This window comes from Protopterus annectens, chromosome 5.part0 (genome assembly GCF_019279795.1).
Source record: "Protopterus annectens isolate FY-2018-M chromosome 5.part0, PAN1.0, whole genome shotgun sequence".
Taxonomy (NCBI): Eukaryota; Metazoa; Chordata; order Ceratodontiformes; family Protopteridae; genus Protopterus; species Protopterus annectens.
The window spans coordinates 153,345,999-153,367,068 of record NC_056735.1 but is presented as its reverse complement, the minus strand read 5'-3'; the positions used below and the strand labels follow the sequence as shown (position 1 = coordinate 153,367,068).

General features: G+C 38.4%; 1 protein-coding gene across 1 annotated transcript in view; it reads left to right on the top strand.

The window, feature by feature from the left end:
• LOC122802524 (inosine-uridine preferring nucleoside hydrolase-like) overlaps nt 1-21,070 on the top strand; it is a 311,465-nt gene that overhangs the window by 136,143 nt on the left and 154,252 nt on the right. The window contains exons 2-3 of the mRNA XM_044072178.1: nt 278-457; nt 13,807-13,918. Coding sequence (XP_043928113.1) covers nt 278-457; nt 13,807-13,918 — 292 coding nt within the window. The remainder of the gene's footprint in view (nt 1-277; nt 458-13,806; nt 13,919-21,070) is intronic.

The following is a 21,070-nucleotide window of genomic DNA, read 5'->3' as shown; positions in this document are numbered from 1 at the left end:
GTTTTTGTTAAATGCAGCATTTGATTGAGTTTGACTGGCAAGCTGATGTTCAGTAGAGTGAATTTTGTTTTATTCCCGTAAACCCCTTTAATTAGAATTGCATATTAGTAAGTCTCTCAGTGCAGGAGACTGGATACTTCAATAGCCCAGATTATTTTCCTTTTTATCTGTATTAGAAAAACTGTCTTTACTAAAACTTGCATTAAGGAGTAGTTATTTAATAAATCCTTTTTAGGGTTACAATTTTATTTTGTGTGTGTGTGTTTAATGTGCCCAGATTCCTGTGTATCGTGGAGCTTCCTCTTCGCTACTTTTAGAAAGCACAATCACTACTGACTACCATGGGCCTGACGGTTTAGGAGGTGTTCCTGATCTTGAAGCTCCTGGGCTGAACTACTTACAGAAGGAACATGCTGTAACTGCCATGATACAAATCGCCTCTCAGCACGCAGGCAAGGTAGGAATGCAAGAGTGTGACCTCCTGCAAGTTATAAACTCATTCATAGTTCACTTTCAACAATGTTAACTTTACATTTTATTAGAATATTGACTTCTTTACTTGATTATGAACAGTTATATTTCATCACCCATGCCTTCACAGTTTGAATTTTTTTGGGAATATGGCCTTGCACTGGTGAATGGTTCTGACTCGGATTTTCCTAAGCAAAGGACAGCAGAATCTCTGGGTAGAAGATATATTAGCTGCTGAGAGTCAGCAAGCCAAAACCCATCCCTCCATTTAAAGCAAATCACACATCTCAAACTTATTCTTACCTGATGATCATATTTGTCTTAGCATTTTCAGAATATCATGAAGTAAAAATAATTTTCTTGAGTAATGGACAAATGAAATATATATTTACTTACCAGGGGAACAACAATCATTTTGCAAAGGTCTGTGTACTTATTCTGAAGTTACACATATTATAAAGACACATATTATGTATTTATAGTTATTCTGTACATCTCAGAATTTTATGTCTTAGGTACATTAATGTCTAATTCATAACATAGTTTTAAAGTCACTTCTTTTAGATGCAACTTAAAAAGAGCAACTCTTTATGCATTGTCATGAGACCTTCTGAAGGTAAATATTTCTTTCCAGACTATAAATCAATACTACATGAAGAAAATTACAAAGTGGGGGTGTTTCTAATTTTTACTACTTTATAATGGTATTTAAATGGCTCGCAAACTAGATTTTCTTATATTAGTGTAGATCAGATTGTAATACTGCGGTGGTGGTGCTGCGGTAGCGTTGTCGCCTCACAGTAAGACGTCCTGTTCGATTCTCAGCTAAAGCGTCTTCTGTGTGGAGACATGCGTAAATGGGTGTACCTTCATTAAAGGTTGTGCGTCAGGGCCGGCAACTCGGCATGTAAAAATCTACTGCCAATCATTAGCGGACCGGAGTTCCGCTGTGGCGACCCCTAACCAGGAAAAGCCGAAAGACACAACAACAACAAGTGTAGATCAGATTGCAAGTGGAGTGTGCTGTATCTTTAAGAAGCATGTCAAGGCTGTACATGCACATATAAATTCCAGACGTGCACTCTCTTGTGCCATTTTATAACAGCAGCAACAGTGCGAGCATGCATGATGGCATGTTGTTAGTCTGTATATAAGTTACTTAAATTAAAGTCAGTAAACCTTTATAGTGATGTGATTGTAAAGAATAAAGCTGCTTGAACAGAACCCACAAAGACTCTTCTATTGTGTCCAAAGTAGGACAGCAACATGATGTCAGAACCGGGATCAAAGAGAGTAAAATTCAGAGCCATGAAGTGCAAAGACGGCAGTGAATGTAAAACCAGGAGAAAAGAGCACAAACAGAGCCAGACAAGAACCAAAGGTAATGAGAAGTAGCACAAGCTGTTTATCTGATAGAAAGGGCAAAACGGGCATTACAAGGATGCAAACCGCATTACTGAGCAAGCGGAAGGCACAAAACGTTTGTTGGCAGGCACGAAACGTTTGTTGGTTAAAAGAATGTTTAAAACAAAGGTATTTGTTGAAACAATTAACAGTAAAGCAAAACGAGTATACTTAAAGATAAAATGAGCATGTTTAAAGTAAAGCGAGTATGTTTAAAGCAAAATTGGGCATGTTTAGAATAAAACGAGCCCAAGAAAAGTACATGGGCATGAAAAGGGCTTAAATGAGCAAAACAAATGTAATAAGGCAAAATGAGAGAAAAAAGGGGCACATTAAGCAAAGATTAAGCAAGGCGACTGCATGTGTTTTGGTAAAGTGCTATGTTTTGGCATAACTACGACTTTGTATTGTATCAAGCGCATAACTAAAGTTATTCGAAGTATCTCAAAACATGTTAAAGTGCTTACAGTGTGTGCTTATTACTGTGCATGCATTTCAAAGAGTTTATTGCGTGTGAAGTACAACTATTTTGTGAAATACTGTCAAAATATAGCCACTTCAAAAATTTTCTTGTGCTGGGTTGCACTGTAAAGAGTTGCCTAGCAAGGTACATCCATTTTGGGGACATTTCAGTGTGCTGTATGCTATTATTCACAAGGTGCATCTACTTAGAAATGTTACTGAGTTTTCGGCAACAGAGGTCCAGTTTATTCTCACTGTGCAGTTATTTGATATGTTTCTTACACTGATAAGAGGTGATTTATTGCTAAAACAATATTACAGGAATATTACAGTGTCCAAGAGTTTATTTCACTCACACTGTAAAATTGTTTGAGATGTTTCTTAAAATGACAATAAATGACTTTGGCATTTACCCTTTCAAATGGAGTAATAAGAGTATTAAACCGCCCGAGAAGTTTATTTCGCAAAGTCCAATTATTCAAAGGTACTACGAGTTTGTTCATTAGCATTATTTGAAAAAGCCCAGAATGTATAAATTCAGAAGTACAAAGGCACTGGACAAAGTTACAAATAGTGGCATAATTTCTGGGATATGTGCATGAGTTTACGTTTGTGCTTATTTGCAAAACCCTTCGCTGGTATGTGTTAATATGGCAGACAGATTTCGAAAATCTGTATCACTGGTGTTAGATCAGAATATTGCAGAGAATTGGAGAATATTTGAGCAAGAGTATGATATTTTTCTACAAACAGCTTATGCAGATAGAGATGCATGCACCAGGGCATTCATTTCGCTAAACATAGCTGGATCAGAGGCCATAGAGAGAGAGCATTCATTTGTGTATGCACCTGCAGTATATGAAGGAGAAGGTGAAAATCGTTATATTGTTGTACAGGCTGAATCGAGGGAGGACCCATGGTTTGAAATGCAAGTTCAGAGAAATGTATAATCCTCAAACAAATCTTACATTAGAGAGGCATTTGATTTACACGAGAGATCAGAAACCAGGGGAAACATTTGCAGCTTACATAGCTGACCTGAGAAACAGAGCTAAAATGTGTCTGACAGGCTTGTGTGTGGTATTAGTGCTGCTGTGAGAAAGATTTTGCTTTGTGACAGTGATTTAATGTTAAGTAAAGACACTGAAATTTGTCAAATCCATGAGGTGACAGAAAAACACATGGGTATGCTTGCAAGTGACAACAGCATGAGTTCAGTTGGCTCCAGAGCAACTGTAGATAGTATGCAACAAGTGGCAGACAAAAGTAGACCCAAGCATGTGGCAGCTACGAGATTTCCAGGGAAGATACGTAGCTTTCCAGCAAGTTCTAAGAAAGAAGCATGCTCCAGCTCAATGCAGTACAGGCATGAATCAGCAAAACCCAAGTCCAGCTTTATTGTTAACTGTCGCAGTTGTGGTGCAAATCATGAGTCTAAAAGAGAGAAGTGCTTAGCAATTCTACAAGTGTAAAAAATGGAACCACTTCCAAAAGTTTTGTAAATCAAGTAAGCCTCATACAGTTATAACGAAAGGTCACAGAAAGAAGCAAGTTGATCAAGTAGAGCTGAATGAATCTGCTTTCTTTTGCTAAAGAAGTTCATTTTCTCAGAGTCTGCTGATGTTTTCGATGACAAGTTAGGCAAACTTCCAGTTGTGTATTCCATGAAGTTGGATCCAGAGGTCACTCCTGTAGTCAGACCATCAAGAAGAGTTCCAATACCTATGGAGGATAGAGTTAAAACTCAGTTGGATAAAATGGTGCAGCAAGGTGTGATTTGTCCAGTCACAGAACCAACTGAATGGGTATCGTCTATGGTGGCAGCTCACAAAAAAGGCTGAGACGAAATCAGAATATGTATTGACCCAAGAGATCTGAACAAAGCATTAAAGAGACCGTATCATCCTATGCGCACAGTCAAAGAGGTCGCAGCCTTAATACCGAATGCCACTGTTTTGTCTGTCTTGGATGCAAAGTGTTTATTTTGGCAAGTGATGCTTGATCGCAAATCTTCATTTCTAACTACATTTTGTAGTCTGTTTGGCAAATATAGATTCCTAAGAATGCCATTTGGACTAAATTCTGCAAGTGAAGTATTTCAGCGTACAATGGAGCAAATTTTTTCATGTTATCCTTGCGTCATAATAGTAGATGATTTATTGGTTGGAGGCAATGGTGAAGAAGAGCATGATAAAAACCTCAAGAAAGTTCTAGACAGAGCATGTGAAGTAAACCTGAAGCTCAATCCTCTGAAGTGCAAATTCAGGCTTCCAGAAGTTACATACTTGGCCATTTGTTCACGAGTACAGGCTTATGTCAGACCCGACCAAGCAAGTAGCTATTTTTGAGAATTCAGCACCAGATAATGTACAGCACGGTCAGCTATATAGGCAAGTTTATATCAGACTTCAGTGAGTTGACAGCACCTTTAAGAGAGCTAACACGCAAAACTGTTCTATGGTCATTGCTGGGACAGCACCAGAAGCTTTTGAAGACCTTAAGCATAAAATTGCCACCCCAACTACATTAAGATACTATGATGTAAACAAACCAGTTACTCTTTCCTGTCATGCTTCAAAATTTGGTCTTCGATCAGTTATACTTCAAGAGGGCAGACCAGTAGCCTCTGCATCTAGAATACTAGCCCAAACTGACATGCAGTATGCTCAGATTGAGAATTAGCTTTTGGCAATAGTATTTGCATATTTTAAGTGCAGCAGTTAGTGTTGGTTCTCCAGTTCGATTCTCGGATGGGGTACCTTCTGTGCGGAGTCTGCATGTCCTCCCCTCGCGTGGGTTTCCTCCGGTGTCATCCCACATCACAAAGACATGCTATAGGTGGATTGGACACTCTAAATTGGCCCTAGGCATGAGTGCATGTGTGTATGTGCCTTCTGTGGAAGGTTAGGTCCAGGCTGGCAACTCGACACCGTAAAACTCCACTGCCAATCATGAGCAGTCAGGTGATCTAAAGCAAAAAGAAGAAGAAGAAGATATGCATATTTTAAGTTTCACGATTATATTTATGGTCGAGCTATTCAGATTGAAACTGACCACCAACCTCTAGTTACTATTCTAAAGAAGCCAATGTATTGTGCTCCAGGAAGATTGTAAAGAGCGATGCTTAAATTGCAAAAGTACAATTTCAAAATGGTCTACACGATAGGTAAGTTGCTTTATTTGGCTTATACCTTATCCAGATCACCCAGAAATATGACAGGACAGCTTGACACAGAGAATTTTGACTTTGATGTGATGTCAGTGTGTAATTTTTCTACCACTAGACTTGATGAGTTGAGAGAACACAGTCACACTGATGCAATTTTGCAGAAGCTCAATTACTACATTAATGCTGGATGGCCGTAAAAGCAATCTAGTGTACCACCTGAAGTGCAAACCTATTTTCCTTACAGAGATGAATGTTGATGGAAGATGGCAATATTTTCAAAGGTCCTAAAATTGTTGTTCCTGCTTCCTTACAGCAAGAATATATCCAGAGTTTGCATCAATGGTCACCCAGGTTCTGCATTCACTAAGAGAAGAATGAGAGAATTAATATGTTGGCCTTCATTACCAAAAGACATTCATAAAGTACTTTCATCTTGTTCAGTATGCAATAGTACTAGACCACATTTGCAAACAGAACGACTTCAGTTAAGTTCAGTTGCTGAGCTACCTTGGTCAACAGCTGCAGCTGATATCTTTGAGTGGAACAATCAACACTACTTAGTTTTGGTAGACTCTTATTCAAATTGGTTTGAGATTGATCTACTACCTAACCTAACATCCACTGCTGTTATTACTAAGCTGAAATGTCATTTCTCAGTTCATGGTAGTCCACACAAACTTCTTTCTGAAAATGGTACTCAGTTTACAAGCCAGTTGGTTGGGAAATTTCCAAAAGACTGGGACTTTCTGTATGTCATTAGTAGTCCTGAATATCCTCAGTCAAATGGTCTAGTTGAACGTGCAGTACAGAGTGCAAAGCATTTACTTCAAAGGTCAAAGCATGACAATACAGATGTGTTTCTAAATTTGCTTAATCTCAGAAACATACCTCGTGACGATATTCTTGGCTCACCTGCTCAAAGACTACTTTCCAGACAAACTAGAACTACGCTACCCATTACTTCCAGTTTATTGAAGCCTAAACCCAAGAACAGTAAAACCATCAAGGCTCAACTGGTTAAGAAGTATAATATTCAGAAATCTAAAGACAGATTACTGCACCTTTTGAGGGAAGGAGAGTCAGTATGAATCCAGACAACAAAAGGTTTTGATCAAATTGGACAGAATGCAGGCATCTGTGCAGAGCCAAGATCCTACTTGGTAGAGTCAGAAGGTGTGGAATATAAGAGGAACCAGAAACATTATCTTCCTATATCAGAATCATCTTCGCCATCACAACATTGTTTCTGTGATGCAAACTTCAAATCTAAGAGTGAATTAGACACTGTTTCCATACCAGAATGTGTTCAAAATTGTGATTCCATTTCCATTCCAGAAAATGTTCCAGACATTCCACATTTTGCTGAGACAGTTCCAGTTGCTAAATTTAATTCCTATTTGTATGTCACACGATATGGGTGAGTGTCAAAGCCGTGTGTGAAACACGCAGCAACATGGATTTGATTGTATATATACATATATATATATATATATATATATATATATATATATATATATGTATGTGTATGTGTGTGTGTGTGTGTGTGTGTGTGTATGCGTGTATATACTTAGTATTGTATAATGCATGACCAAGAATTACCTGTGATTTCTGCATGTTAAATAGACATATAGTGTCATAAGATCTAATTCTCAAAGATGGAGGATATAGATCAGATTGCAAGTTAAGTGTGCTGTATCTTTAAGAAGCATGTCAAGGCTGTATGTGGACATATAAATTCCAGACACATACAATATCTAGTGCCATTTTGTAAGAGCAACCACAGTGAGAGCATGAGAGCATGCATGATCACAGTTGTTAGTTTGTATATAAGTTACTTAAGTTAAAGTCAGTAAACCTTTATAGTGATGTGTTTGTATAAAATAAAGCTGCTTGAATGGAACCCGGGTACCAGTAAGAGTGAAAGGGAAGGTCTACAAGAGGGTAGTGAGACCAGCTATGTTATATGGGTTGGAGACAGTGGCATTGACAAAACGGTAGGTGTCAGAGCTGGATGTGGCAGAGTTAAAGATGTTAAGATTTGCACTCGGTGTGACTAGGATGGATAGGATTAGGAATCAGTATATTAGAGGGTCAGCTCATGTTGGACAGTTTGGAGACAAAGCAAGAGAGACGAGATTGTGTTGATTTGGACATGTGCTATTGGGAAAAAGATGCTAAGGATGGAGCTGCCAGATAAGAGGAATAGAGGAAGGCCTAAGATAAGGTTTATGGATGTGGTGAGAGAGGACATGCAGGCGGTTGGTGTGACAGAGCAAGATGCAGAGGATAGGAAGAAATGGAAAGAGATGATCTGCTGTGGCGACCCCTAACGGGAAAAGCCGAAAGAGAATGATGATGAATGGAACCACCAAAGACTCTGCTATTGTGCTCAAAGTTGGAGAGTGACAATTAGTTTGTAAAATCATTAGAGAGTTTGTGTGTCTGAGTTAAAGTGAATATAGAGTAATTTCCTCAGGTTACTCATTCACATCCTCTGCTGTTTATAGTGTCTGGTGAGTAAATGACACAGACATAAACACTGAGGATGTGGACAAAACACTGAGGACCCTCTAAGTTGTCTGCATTGACTTTCAGTAAGTGCTAATATTGAGAAGTAAACTGGTTCTGAGAATTAAATTGGTAAAAGGCACTTTCAATGCTAGTAGAGCTTACCATTTACTCCACTATACTATTTGACAACAGTGGAATTAAGCATGTGTGTGTGTGTGTGTTTTTTATATATATATATATATATATATATTTATATGTGGATCTAGGACTTTTGATCGAAAGATCAAAAGTCCGAATCCATTACAGCCGGGCATACTTACACAAAAGTGCTTTTCACTGATGAAGCACTTTTGCGTAAGTATGCCTGTTGCGGAGGTCGTACTACGGTGCGGATAAGGGAAAATTCCCTTTTCCCCACTGTAGTGTGATCTCGGAGGGAGAATATTAAAGTAGTGGGGGTGTAGGAGGCACAGCCCCCCACATGGGGGGTGCAGGGGGGCTTGCCCCCCTCCAAAAATGTGAATTTAATGTTTTTTTTTGTGTAGCACACTTTAACAAAAGCGCTTTTTCGATAAAAGTGCTTTCGTTAAAGTGTGTTCGTGGGAATGGATTCAAACTTGATCTTATATATATATATATATATATATATATATATATATATATATATATATATATATATAGGTTTAGTACTTTTGATCAAAATGCTCAAAAGTTGACATCTGTTTAGTTGACATGCTTTGCTCAACAGATGCAGATGGCTAACAGGTGTACGAGATTGGCAATCCCCGTGTAAGGGAATATGTCCTTTCCACCAAGGAAATCGACCCTATATAAGCGAAAGCTTACAATTTCGAACTGTCAGAACAGCAAAATCACTGTTCCAACAACAAAAAAAAGCCCTCACACTGTAATACCTCAGACCTTCTGTAGTGGAGGTCCATGGGATATATGCAAATGGCTCCTTAAAGGCACACAGTGTTTCAGCTACATGGCTTCTGAATGCCCATGACTTTTTACTTTTTAACTTTTTATGACCTGTTCAAGTCAATAATGTCCAATTACAGTTTCATTCTTCTTAGTGTGTGTACAGTGCATAGTGATGTCAGAGATGTTACTCGATTAACTTTTTAATTGAGTCCTAGTAATAGTTTAAATATTCTCCCTGGTGTTGTCTACTGCACCTCCTGACTTTGTTAGGAAACCTCCCCCAACATGGAAAAATCCTATTCCTCTCTACTGTCTGTCACTAATTTTTCCAGAATGCTCCTGATGTTGCCACTTAATGGTAACCTGTCTCATAATTCACAGACTGTTGCAATTATTCAGTCATGCCAGGCATGAGAGTGTCATATATAAAGAACAGCTATACTGATTGATTAGGTAATGTTGTAGGTTAATGCTGCTGCTGCTTTCCGTGTCAGGGTTGCAGAATCTGAAACCTCCCCCTCCCCCCACTTTTACTTTATATATTTTTAAAGACTTGGGTAATATTTTCAAGTATCCTTGGTGACTACTGGTGATGAAGAGGATTAATATCCTTTGTGTGAGGAGCCAGAATACAGGGTTTGAATCATTTTAGTGCCTTGAAGGCATGCTGTACAGACTTATCCCTGTTGTCTAATGCCCCCCAGCAATGTTGTAGGATTTGTTTGTTAGTATAGGGTAGTGTAGAAGCATGACAGAGCCCCCCTCCCCATAGACTCACGCACATTCAAATATTCATGCGCGCGCACACACACACACACACACACACACACACACACACACACACACACACACACACACACACAGCCCCACCAATCACATTCACAGACATATTCACCCCCCCCCCACACACACACACACACACACATACAATCCTGCCCTACACCCTAACCAACCCCCTATTGCAACCTCCTAGGGAAACAGAGACTCTCATACATGCAGGCCTTCGCAAATAAACATGCACACATATCTCCAACACTACTACCTATCTGCTACACTACCCAACACTTAACTTGAACATGATGGGGGAACACAGGTTTTTGGCTATATTCATTAACATGAGCAGCCATGTTACTTTACTCAGCCAAGTGATTCTCTGAATCACTCAGCTGTTTAAATACCTTACCACACCATTTCTCAGGGAGATCACATGCCTAATTAGCATAGGCCAGTGCCCTGGGATGTCTCTTTGGCATTTAGCATGGCCATGGAGACAGCCTACCATGGTGCTGCTAAAGCACTGTGGTATGGCAGTCTGTGAATCAGAAATGGTTACTGCAAGGTGTACATCTCACAGTAACCTTTCTGAATTCACCCATAGTAGGTAAGTATTAGCTAGGGTTAATTTAGTATTAGTGGTGAGAAAGTTTTTGTTCTAAAGAGCATTCCTAATTTTTGGTGTTTCTTTAAATTGCATTATGGATATGTAAGTCACATTTTAGGTTGTCAGCTATGGTCATGGCAAGTAATTTAGCCTGACATACTGCTTTAATGTCAGTGCCATTTAAAGAATAGGAGTAGTTTATTTATTTATTTACTGTCGAGCAGTAATTGAGCATGTTGGTGCCAGCTTTCAATGGGTTTAAAGGCTTCTTGTGTTATTTGTTGAAGAAGGTTTGGGCTATCTGAGGGGAAATGAGAGTTGAGTCATGTGCATATTGTATGAGCGAGAGACCACATGTTACTCCCACAAATAAGGAGGGAGTCATACCAATTTAATAACTTAAGAAGCATTGTCATTTGTGAATTATTCTTCAGACTGTTTGCATCCTTTCTCATTTGAATAATTACTAAAAACATGGGGGATGTACATCTAATAGCTGATATTCATTTGTTTTCCAAGGATGTATTGTTTACTTTAAAAGAATCCAAAAGGCTGTCTTCTAGAAAAACATGTTTAGTTAAATAGCAGAATATCTATTTGTTATTATGCAAAACATTTAGAAATGTTTTTCTTATTCTTTCCCTCAGATTTTTCAGCATCTAATCGTGTTTTAGTGTTGCTCTTCCTAACTAAGAAGATTGTTGGTTTAAAGACCCTGAGTAAGCAGGAAAGTGTGGCAGCACTATTGCTTTAGTTGATTTGTTATAGGCTCTTGTGGGATGAGCTATGTCCTGTGTTCTATGCTATTAGGGACCTCATCCTCCTTAATGCCCTATATCTTTGTAAGTCAAATAGCTCCGCTAATACAGATGTAGGGATTTAAATCACCACCAGCACATACATAAATACACTGGAGAGACAAATTTATAGCTCAAAGCTTATCCAACCACTGGAACAAACTTTCCCTTCAAGTTAAAGAAAGCAGCACCCTAATACTATCGATTTCAAACCTGGGAAATCAGATGGGTACCCATAAATTTAATCAGGGTCTGATCTGATTTGCCCTTCAACAGAAGGGGAGGTACAGCATGGGGTGGGTATTGGCAAGGAATAAATGGTCTATAGACTCAATTGCTTTGTATTTCTTATGTCCCTATGAACGTTTTTTTAGGGAAGATTCAACTTGGGATATCTGTGAATCTGAAAATTTGGCAACTGTACATACAGGGTGTTGTGGACAGGATTGCAATTTCCTGTAAGATAGTTTTCACCTCCTTGGTGCTATATTGTTAATTTTGTTAATATAGTCCTCCTTTTCTTTGATGATTTGGTATGTTACATTTTGCTCCATCTAAATGTGAAAAGCCTTTTTATGGTGGCAGGCATCTTTTGACAGGTTAGTATGTTTATGTGACATAAAGTATAGTATAACTGAATAATATGGATGCCTGCCACTGTAGAAAGAATGAATCTCATGAGTACAGTAAGCTTCAGGATAACAGATGTGCCAGACATTTGTAAGCACAAAACTGTTCCCAAGAGGAGTTACAAAGCATACATGCTTATAATGCATAGAGATGTTCAAGAATCAGAGTACACAATGAGTCCACCAGTGGATTTAAAGTATGTTAGAACAGATTCATGTAATCTTTGGTACTTATGTATTATCACAACCAGATTTTTGCGGTTGCGGTAATACGCTTGTTGACTCAAAAAACAGATTGTGGGAATAAAATAAGGTTGAATGTGATGTTTTCTGTTGGGAACAACCTTGCTTGTCCCAAATTCATAACCTAAATGTACGCGGAAATGTGAATCTTGCTTTGCGTTCTTCAACATTGGTTGCACTGCCATCGTACTGAAAATGAATCAAGGACCCCTGGGAAATGTTTCTTTGTACTGCTGGCGCACTGCGAGTAGGAGTATTACAACACTGACTGTACATTTGTATGAGAATAGCACATGTGGAGCAGCACATTTTTGGGGTAAATAAGCTTTTATTTAAAAAAAAATATGCAAAATAATATAAGTAAAACGGAATAACAGATTAAACAATTAAAAAGAGGTAAATGTCTTGTACGACGGTGGCTAAACTGAATATGACATGTGCTGTTAGATTGTAGTATGATAAATATGTATGTAGTATTTGACAGCACCGGATTTAATTTTTTTGGGATACTAGTTAGTCTTGCAATGTTTTCTGGATGTTTTGTATAGCATTTCACAACAGTGGATTTATTTTTTTGGAGAGTAGTTACTTTTGCAATGTTTTCTGGAGGTTTGGGATAGCATACTTGTGGATGTCTTCCGGATGCTGTGGGAAGCATATTTGTGGATGTATTCTGGATGATTTAGGAAGCATACTTGTGGATGGCTCAGTCGCTGGGTTACAGTTTTTGGTAGTATGGGGAGAAATTGTCTGCAAAATGTCAAAGTTTCACTTTAACAACGTTTACCGGCTAGCGGCTTGAGATATGGAATGTGTATTACACATAACTGCTATAGGAAAATGTATTTCCAGTGACATGATGTTGGGGAAAAGGCATACCTTGAAACAAGCGCTCATTTCTTACGTGCTATACTGTCTTTCCTATCTAAACAATGATTTTTAATAAAGTTAACATTGTCAGTGTGATTTTGTATATATTTATAGTTACATTCACACACCGGGAAGCAAGCGGTATTAAAACAAAAATCTGGTTGCGATAATACGTAAGTACCTAATCTTTTATTTGTCATTTCTTTCTGAAAAATGTTTTACTTTTCTGATTTTTAGGTGCTACTTGGTGCAAAGGGTATTGTTATGAATAATTTATATGATTTGATTATTAATGTTTTATTGTCTTTATAGTTCTTCATTGTGAATCTCTCACCACAACAAAAAGAAATTAATTAGTGTTTGTTCAGGTTTTTGAATGTAAACATTCTAAGACTCAGAATACATAGAACAGAGCATATGAAGGAGAGGCATGAAGGACAAACTGGCCACTTTGATTCTGGACAGACAGGGAATGGACTTTATAGGTAATATAAGAAATTTCCACACAGTTGCAGGCATCTGTCTTATCTGAGGAATATATTGCCATGCTGAGTACCTCATACATCTGTGTTATTTCTTTGGATCCTACTGTTGTGATCTTCCCCTTTTTAAACTTTAATTAAACTGAATTGAGATGAGGATGGTCCTCCCATGAATGTCAGAGGGTATATGTTGCAACACACTGATGTTTACCAGGGGAAGTTTTATTATTTGAAACTACTTTTGCTGTTACAAGATTATCTTGTGGCCAGGTATTCTTTATTTTCTGCTGTCCTGATTAAGATTCCATCAAAAATCTAACATTATGTATACGTACCCTAGAGGATTAGCATTTTCTCAAATTAAGAATTATGATTCATATTTGCCTTTGTACTGCTTCATATTGTCTTAGTGGTGTCAGGGTGTGTATTAGCTTAATAAAGGAAAAAAATGTTTTTTCAGGTCTCTTTGGTTGCTCTTGGACCCTTGACTAATCTTGCATTAGCGGTGAAAATAGATCCGACCTTCCCTAAGAAGCTGAAAGACTTGTACATTATGGGAGGAAACACAGAATGTAAGTGACTTATGTGTTCTGGTAATACTGAAGAAACTTTGTATGCACTTGCAAGCAGTAGAAAATAGTAATTAATATGTGGTGTTACAGACATATATTTATTTCATTTTTATTTTATTTTGACATTTGTTAACCTTGTATGTCCAACAGAGCTAAGGCCCATTTGCAGTGGAGGCCCGGGGAGAAAAGCCTCAGTAAGAATACAATCAAAACAGAGCCTCAGAATAAAATATTATACACAAGATAAAATATTTTAACATAGAAAAAAATAAATATAAATGGCACACTCCCATCGTAACGAGACTTTAAATACATGATAAGAACAGATTGTGTGTTAAGAAAATAGTATGATGCATACGACAAACGTTTCAACAATGAGAGAAGAGGAAGAAAGTAAGAGAATATGGAAGTAGAGTTGGTGAAAGAAAGAGAAATAGATAAAAGAGCACAGAGTATAGGGTAGAGCAGTTCAGAATACAATAGAATAGATTTAAAATAATCAGAATAGGATAAGAGAAGAGTGAAACTGAAGTTGTTAGTATGGAGAAATGAAAGTAGAAAGGTAGTAGAGAAAGAGGAGTTCATAGGTTCATAGGTTGGTACTAGGCTATCGGCCCTAGGGCCTATACAAGCTTAGCCATAACAATTCTCTGGCTATTTCTTCCCACACTATTTACTTCCCTGGACCCCTATCTAGCAGGGTGACTGACGTGATCCCAGGGATGAATTTTCTTTCTCCCATCCAATCATCAAGGTTCCTTTTGAAGAGGGCCAAAGAAGCGCTCTGCTTGACATGTATGGGCAGTCTATTCCAGAGTCTGGGGAGTCTCTGGGTCAGGAACCTATCCCTCCAGCATGTTTTGTTTATTGTGATGACAAGATTTAGATCCTTGGAGTGTGTGGCTCTGAGGGATTGGGATTTCTTTAAGTGTGGAATGTCCAACAGCTCTGGGTTTGACATGGCCTTGTATGTTAAGCAGAGATCGCCTTGGAGTAGACAATATGTGACAGAATATAGCTGGAGTTTTTTAAGACAGTCAGCATAGGGCATCTGCTTTAGGCCTGTGATTCTTTTAGTGAGGTATTTCTGTGGCCTTTCCAGTTGTTGCAGATGTCTTGAGAGGTACATACAAAAATGAGGCATTGTATTCTATAATGGGTCTAATGAGAGATGAGTACAGTGGGACAATGACCTCCTTTTTTCTGGATGAAAAACCCTTAGTGATGAGGTGTGCCACATAGAAGGATTTCCTGACTGTTGTGGCGATGTGGTTATTGAAGGTGAGACCACTGTCCACCTGTGTCCCTAAGTCTTTTATCACACTTTCGGTGTTTAGTGTACTGCCACCTATGTGATAATTCACTGGTACATGTTTTTTCAGAAAGGGGATAACTATACATTTCTTGGCATTGAGCTTGAGCCCATGGCTCTGACACCAAGCATCTGTTTCTGTAAGGCCCTTTTGTAGAGTATCCACATCATTTGGGGATTCAATAATGGCTCCCAGTTTGCAGTCATCTGCGAACTTTGTTAGACAGAGTCCCTTAGTGTTGGCCTGCACTACTTCATATTGTCTTAGTGGTGTCAGATGCCAAACAAGAGAGGTCCCAGGACTGAACCCTGAGGTACTCCACTTGTCACTTGTCTGGAGCTGGATTTGGAGTCAGCTACTTTTACAGTGTGGGTTCTGTCAGTAAGCCAGTTGACAACCCATCGAGTGATGTAGGGATTAATGCCCAGCTTAGTAAGTTTATCTATGATTTCAGAGTGGGGGATAGTGTCAAAGGCCTTGGCGAGGTCCAGATAGGCTGTGTGGACTGCCTTACCCTCATCCACGGCTCTAGAGACTGATTTGAAGAAGTCAGTAAGATTCAGGAGACAAGATCGGCCCTTCACGAACCTAAACTGAGTGGGGTCTAGTGTTTTAAGGTTGCCAATGTCTTTGTTTATAAGTTCCATGATAATGTGTTCCATAGCCTTGCAGATCAGGCTCATCAGACTGATGGGGCGGTAGTTCCCAGGATCAAAGGTGGATACCCCCTTGTGGAATGGGATAACTGTAGCTATGCGCCACTCAGTGGGCATGAAACCTGAGGTGAGGGTATGATTAAACATGACACTTATATGAGGTGCCAGTTCATTTTGTAGTTCATGTATGACACAGCCCGGGATGTCATCTGGTCCCATGGATGCTGTATTCTTAGCTTTGCAGAGTGCGTTTTTTACCTGTGTGGCTGTTATTACTGGAATTTGGCAATCTTCCAGTATTGAGATGGGCCATTTAGGGGGTGAGAGGGGGGTGAAGTTGGCACTGAATCAATCTGCCAGGATATTGGCAATATCCTTGGGATCAGTATATTTAATGCCATTCTGTTGTAGCTCAGAGCAGATCTGAGCATTGCCATTTAGATTCTTGACATAGTTATAGAATGCCTTGTGGTTGTCTTTGGAATCTTTGGCAATTTTATTTTCATAATTAGCTTTGGAGGATTTTATGAGGGATCTCAGCTTCTTACTGAGGCTGGTAAGGGAGGATTTTGCATCCTGGGATTTTCCTCTTTTCTGCAACAGTTTTTTCCTTCTGTTGTAAAGTTTGTTTATGGCAGGGGACCACCAGATTGGCTTCCTTTTTTTTTTTTAGGAGAGCATCTTGGTTCTATTTGGGATGGCACAATTCATGCATGAGTGGATGCGCTCGTACAGTGCCTTCGTGTAGGACTCAGCAGTCGAACTTTCAGTTCCCGGCTGCATAGGTGTCATGAAGTTTGTAACTTCTGACTTGAGTAGCATGAAGTTGGCCTTGGAGAAGTTTTTTATGGAGGTTTCCTTACTGGGGGCTGGGAGTGGGATGTGGATGTTAAGGGTGATTAGCTTATGGTCTGACCTGACCAACGAGGGGCTGACCATAGGTGTGGAGCATCGATTTCCCATGTTGGTAATGACTAGGTTTAGGATATTGGAGCTCCTGGTGGTATTATGGATTAGTTGATCCAGGGCATTGGAATTTATGAATTCCAAGAACCGTTAGGCAAAGGTGTTGGTGCACGAATAGTTTTCCCAGTTAATGGCAGGGTAGTTAAAATCACCCAGCATTAGGGTGTTTGGTTATATATTAATATTTTCCAGTATGTTTAGAAAGGTGTAGTGAGAATCTTGGGGCATGGTGGGGGATCTGTAGCAAGCTACAATTTGGATTGCAGTCTTACCTAGTGTTAGTTGCACCTGGAGAATTTCAGACGCATTGTGTTGGGCAACTAACTGGTGGTGTGAATATCTTTGGTGAATATGGACACTTCTCCACCTTTAGTGTTTCGATCCTAGTTTGGTAGCCGAAAAGTGTGCTAAGAGTTGTAGCCTGGTATTGCAGGGGTGCGCTCTGGAGCCTTGAACCAGGTCTCAGTTACTGCACAGATATCGATGTTCTCCATTTTTAGGAGTGCCTCGAGAGAGTGCATTTTGAGGTTTAGATTTACTTTAGGTTTTAATATGTGCAAATCCAGAATTTAAAAAGGGTTACTTTTAAGGTTTTTTCGAAGCTTAAAGTGTATATAGGTTTTATTTGAGGAGGACTTTTGCAGCAGTTTCAGAAATTGCATGTTTTGTTACTTTTCCAGCTTTTATTTATTTATTTATTTATTTATTTTTTCAAGTAGTGGCAGAGCCCTTCTAGTATGTGAATAAATCTTATGCTACAACTGTCATATTGACACACCTTAACCACTGAATACAGTAGCAGTACATTTTGACTTCATATCAGTTTTAATTGGTAAGTTCTGTTTATTGTCTTAACTTTTGAAAATATACATTAAAACAAAAAATTAAAACTTTTTTTTCTCTTATTTCTTAGGAACCTTATGTTCCCTCACTTATTTCTTAGGGCACATTACATATAAATTGCTAGTCTGTTGTTTATTTACTTGAAAACATATGGAGAAAGGTGTCGTGGCTTGTCCTTAAAAGTATGGAAACGTAGAGTCGGTAACTTTACTTTCATTTTCATTCGTAGTACAAACTCATTGCTGAAGTTGTCTTATTGATGGAATATTATGGTTTAGTCTATTATGTATTAGATAGTGCTTATACTGATTGTGTTTCACATTGCAAAAGGCCATTGGGCCGAAACCGGTCTGTTTTTGTGTTTTTACACATTAAATATGTATGCTCCAGTTGGGTGCTGTTTTTTTTTTTTTTTTGTGAGTTTTGGTTTTTGAGCCTATGCACCTGCCATCCTTGCAGAGGTCTTGCTTGTGGCTATTTAAGTATAAAATCATATCTGTTAATAGCAAATAAATCAAATGACCTTCACAAGCTTATAAAAAGTTTATTTAGGTAACTATACTGTACATATGATGTAAGAAAAAATACCTTAAAAATAGGAAACATTTTTAGACAAAGTAGGGATACAGTTACTATTACATATGATAAGCAAACAGTATAGGGGTTGGCAGGAGGGAGCCTATTTACCAGCAATAATCTTATTATTTGCACATCTACTGTTAGGGTGAGTTTTCCGACAACACTACTAAGCACACCATAAGGATTCTTACTGCAGAACTCAAAAGACAGATTTGGTCCTCGTTGCAGTATTCACATGAAAGATTTGGAAAAGTACTAAGCAGTGTGCTTTATAGGCTACATCAAGAATAGCGGTTTACGGCATTCCCTGCAGGGTTGCAGAAGGCAAATCTTGTTCTGCCCCTAGACTCTATGTTCATTTTATAATGTCTTGAAAAAGTGTGAGCAAAGGATAAAGCAGAGACCTTACATACAATTTGAGCAAATACAATCCTGAAGACGACTAGAGTGATTGGTGTCAATCCTGTAGAGTGGGAGGGGGATGACCTCCTCAGACAGTGCTCTGTTGTACTTAATATTTACAGAAAGTAATACAATTAGGTAACCAGTTATAAACTGTCTCGCCACTGCACGATTCTCTTTCTCTTCTTGAAAGTAACAACTAATCGCTTGGCTGATCACTCTAATGGGCTTTGTCCAGTGTACCTAGTACTTCAGAAACCTGTGCACATCCATACAGTGTAGAATTGTTTCTCTTTTATTCTCCTTTTTGAGATAGAAAACTTTAAGCTGAATGTTTTGGGTTCTTAATACTGTGACAGGAATTGACCTAATTCCTGACTCAGTGCACAGTTAGAGTGCAATAAATTAGTATTGCTACAGTATTAGATATTTGTCGAGTGCTCTTCTTTGCACCCACAGTGTACCCAGAATTGCCTCTTTGTTCAGTTCATATAGGGTTATATGTATTGAAATATTTAAATACAGTTGGAAATTCTTTTTATTAGCCCTATTGCTCCTGCTATAATTGGAACTGTCTGGGTGTCTTTATTTCATATTGCCCCAGTAGCTGCTTGCAAATCCTGTAATTTTATGATATTGTTTCTCTCAGTATGCAGGAAACTATAATTGCTGGGTGCAGCTATTACAATGATTAATAGTACTTTATCGTGTTTTGCTTGGACTAGTTTATCTGGCTTTCTTACTTCTTTCTTAACATTTGGCATTGGATGATCCCATGCAATCAGACCTTCACCATTTTAAGTAATGCTTTGTGGTTCATGTTTACAGTGCTTCATAGCTACTTGTATATTGTAGTGCTTGCACAATCATCAGTGCGACAGTCTTGCCACATTGCTGTGCCTTTCAATATTCAGACCCTTAGCCACGAGTATATTGCAGCCAGCAATAAGACATGCAACTGCTTCCACTTCTGTATTATACAACCTGCACTATTTGTTGCTCCCAGACTTTGTAAACCAACATATATGTAAGTCACTCTCTTGAGCTGACATTATTAGCTTTTTATCTTTAGGTTTAAATTCACCTCTCTTTAACAATTCATTGGTCAAATCTTGGACAAATGTGGTTGTTCCAGGAATAATTAATATAAACCCCCGTAATTGTGGTCTTTCTATTTTTATTTCCTTTTCTGCTGGTCCTATTCTTTATATTCTTTCTTTTATTTCCACACTTTCAGTTGCTGCCGGATTTGTGTCTAATTCTGTTTTGCTTTCTATTTTCATTCATTTCTGAAGTGTTTCTGCTACACTAAGGAAATATGTCATCTTAGACTTCTTTTCTTCATCCTTAAGAACTTTCACTATGTTTGGATTTGATGATGTCAACAAATATGTATGCAATCCCTTCATTGCAGACCTAAACATATAGTTTGTTTTGAAAAGGCAAAGACCTCTTTTAGAACAAGGGATATGTAACCTTGGCATGCACTGTTTTTTATATATCATTTGATAAACATGAAGCATTTTTCTTGTTTCCTTCTGGAACTAATTCAATGATCTTTGGGGCCAATCAGCTGTAAGTTAGAAGAATAGGAGCAAATTGATTTATGACTTGAACTTTATTCATAAATGTGAGGGTAGTTTTTAATATTGGTTTCAGTGTTGTGTCTTTCGGCTTTTCCCGGTTAGGGGTCGCCACAGCGGAACTCCGGTCCACTAATGATTGGTAGTTGATTTTTACATGCCGAGTTACCAGCCCTGATGCACAACCTTCAGTGAAGGTACGCCCGTTCATACATGTCTCCACGCAGAAGACGCTCTAGCTGAGAATCGAACCGGACAATGTCTTACTGTGAGGCGACAACGCTACCGCAGCACCACCACATTAGCTTCAGTATTCTGAAGTATTCCTTGTTAAGCTTTGCTATCATTTGTTTGTGTTTTGTTGATGACCCTTCAACTATTCTAAAAATATTTATACACACACCCCTGTTGAACTTCCTTTACATCATATTCCTGTGAGAGGTTGAGATTTTATTTGTGCTGTAACTATCCTACTATGTGTTGCTTTTGCACGTTTCTGAAAACCAAGCATTATTCTTATGCCATTGAGAAAGCTTTAACCATGTGTAATTTGTTCTTTTTGATTAGCTATACAACTTTAAATCACCCATAAAAAGTAGATGATATGTCTTTGAACAAGGCTGGCTGCTTGAAGTTAATATGTTTATTTATTGGCATTTGATTACCAGATTACCAAGAAAGTCCGACTGGGTAGGTGCCCATTTTCACTGTAAGCCCAAGAAGAAAAGCTTATTACAAAAACTTTTTAAGAAGAATAATTTTACGATCTTAAAAAGTAATATAAAACATCTACAATTTAAATAATTATAC